Source organism: Tachyglossus aculeatus, chromosome 6 (genome assembly GCF_015852505.1).
Source record: "Tachyglossus aculeatus isolate mTacAcu1 chromosome 6, mTacAcu1.pri, whole genome shotgun sequence".
NCBI classification, from domain to species: domain Eukaryota; kingdom Metazoa; phylum Chordata; class Mammalia; order Monotremata; family Tachyglossidae; genus Tachyglossus; species Tachyglossus aculeatus.
Window position 1 is genome coordinate 40,357,705 of NC_052071.1, and position 2,781 is coordinate 40,360,485.

At 44.7% G+C, this 2,781-nt stretch overlaps 1 protein-coding gene across 1 annotated transcript; it reads right to left on the minus strand.

The window, feature by feature from the left end:
* Positions 1-1,287: 1,287 nt before the first annotated feature.
* Positions 1,288-2,244, minus strand: LOC119929590 (olfactory receptor 13H1-like). The gene has a single exon (XM_038747761.1). It carries the CDS (start codon positions 2,242-2,244, stop codon positions 1,288-1,290), a length of 957 nt encoding a protein of 318 aa, XP_038603689.1.
* Between the last annotated feature and the right edge of the window lie 537 nt (positions 2,245-2,781).

The window sequence follows — 2,781 nt, forward strand, 5'->3', positions numbered from 1 at the left end:
AAGGGGTGGGAAGGGACCTGCCCTAGGCCAAGATGACTTCAGCGTTTTTCTCTCAGTTGGTGTAGTGGGTGTCCCTTGGACTGAAGCTGAGAGCAAATGTGGCTGAGTTTACACTTGGTTGTCTCCCCTTCCCATCTTCCCCACAAACCTACTCCAGATCCTGAAAGATTTAAAGGGGAAAACCCCTAATTCTTTGGACTTGGTAAACCTGAGAGGGCTCACCCAAGAGATTATCTCTGAAATAATATGTCACTGTTCTTAACACTAGTCAGGTCCCTCATATTTAGATCTGTGGGTAACCATCTAACCTCTCTGAGTTTCCCTTCTTTGAGGTCAGCTTCTCTAATTCCCCTAATAAGGGGAATTATAAGCTCTGCTCCTCTGTCATAGGGGCCCCTAAAAGGGGAGAACTGCCCCATATTTCTATTTTCAAGAGAGCTAGGCTATTGGCAGCTAGACAGTTTCCAGCTCGGGAAGCCCCTAATCTGCTGGGGACTAGGAATAAAAGAGAATTTTGAGGAAGAACAAAGAGGTGGAGGGAGGGGGCTAGTGGGCTCCAAGGACAGGACATAGCCCTCAGTTACCTTATTCCTTTCTGTCCAGTTGTAGGGCGCTTTCTCCAACTCACTAGATGTCTCTGCTTCTGCTAGGCCTCAGGTTTCTGCCGCTCTTTGCTGAATGAATACAAACACACACACAGATGCACAGACATACCGACACTGCCCCCCCACAACACCCCCCAACCACTACCTACCCTGGGAAGAATAACAAAAGTGGTATTTAAGCACTTACTATGAACTGGGCACTGTGTGCTAAGCACTTGGTAACATACAGTGCAACAGAAGAGGTTGCACGTTCCCTGCCTACAACAAGCTTACATTCCAAAGTGGGAAAGAGACATTACTATAACCATGAAATTTAAAATATGTCATTTACAGATATGTACACGTTAATAATTGTATTTGTTCACATGCTTATGGGCTAAGTAGTGTACTAAGCACTGGGGTAATCAAGGTAATGAAGCCACACAGAGTCTCTGTCCCACATTGGGCTCACAGTCTAAGTAGAACAGAGAATAGGTATGGAAACCCCATTTTACAGATGAGGAAACTGAGGCACAGATAAATTCATGGACTTGCCCAAGGTTCCAAAGCGAGTTGGGGAGCCAGACTTAGAATTCAGACCCTCTGAATGCCATTATAGATGAATTCTCGTTTGTTTCACTCCTGTAGGGAATTATACCTGTTCATCAATTCAGCCTCAACTCAGCATTTTAGGTCTTAGAATTCACACTGAGAGACTTACTTGCTTGGTTTTCCCAACTGCCTTTCTCAAAGCTTCTATCATATCCTTGTTTCTCAGTGTATAAATGAGAGGGTTCATCATGGGGATAACTGTTCCATAAAATATAGAGATGATTTTGTCCTGGTCCCTACTGTCTTTGCTCTGAGGTTTGAGATAAATGGAGATGAGGGTCCCATAGTAGATGGTCACCACAGTCAGGTGCGATCCACAGGTGGAGAAAGCTTTCCTCCGCCCAGTTGTGGAGGGAATTTTCAAGACGGCCACCGCAATCCGGATATAAGACAGGAGGATAAACAGAAAGGGGAGGGGGAAGATGAAGAATGTGATTGTCCACATCAGGATCTCACTGACAGTGCTGTCTGAGCAGACCAGCTTTAAGACGGCTTCCACCTCACATACAAAATGGTTCACTACATTGTGTCCTGAACAAAACCGAACCGGTACAATGACCACAGGAAGTAGGGCCAGCAAGAAGTTACTTATCCATATGGTAGCGGCAATCTGGAAGCAAGTCCTCATTGTCATAATCAGCGTGTAATGCAGGGGGTTCGATATGGCGATGAATCGATCGTAAGCCATGACGGCCAGTAGGCAGGACTCAGTGACGGCCCAGAAGATGGAGATGGTCATCTGGGCGAAGCAGTCATTGTAGGTGATAGTGGGGCAGTCTCTCAGGCAGTTCACAAGAGCCAGAGGCACAGTGGTGGTGGTGGAACAAAGGTCAACAAAAGACAGATTACAAAGGAAGAAATACATTGGGGTGTGAAGTCGAGGCTCTTTCCACACTATCAGAATGATGAGGATATTTCCCACCACGGTTCCCAGGTAAAGATAGATCAACATACAGAAAAAAATGATTTGAGTTTTGGGCTGATGGGAAAGTCCAACCAGGATGAATTCTGTGACCTCAGTGTAGTTGGCCCCTCTCATTTTATTCATTTTCTCCTTCCTATGGAACCAAGAGAAAGGAAAGAGAGCTTCAATTTTAGGAAGTACAAGCCCAATGAGTTCTGACTCTAAGGGGGCTGGATGGGAATTACTAGGAGTGGTCCCCAGGATTCCTGGTCATTAGTCATCATCTGGCAAGGAGCAGGTGGTATAATTTCCAGGAGGCTGCAACACAAAACTGTGTATTCCTCAGAGCTAGAATCTGTGGATAACCTGATCTCTAGTCTGAGGTCATTAGATCACTGAGGGCAGTTAAAATTAGGTTTTCTGGAACAGGAAGGGTAAGTGAAATCTCTGCATTTTTGAAATTCTGAAATTCTCACTACCATTTCCTCCTGTTTTTATTTTCTTTCTTCCAAATGAGGAAATCCCCTGCAGAAAGTGGTACATCTGGGTAACCTTCAGGATTCAAAGTTCTAAAGGAATTAGTGCCAAAGAGGTTAGTTTAATTTAGCCTTTCACTTTTCAGAGATAATCAAAATAAGCCAAATCTCTATCCCATGATGGGGAAAAAGCTAACAAAATTTG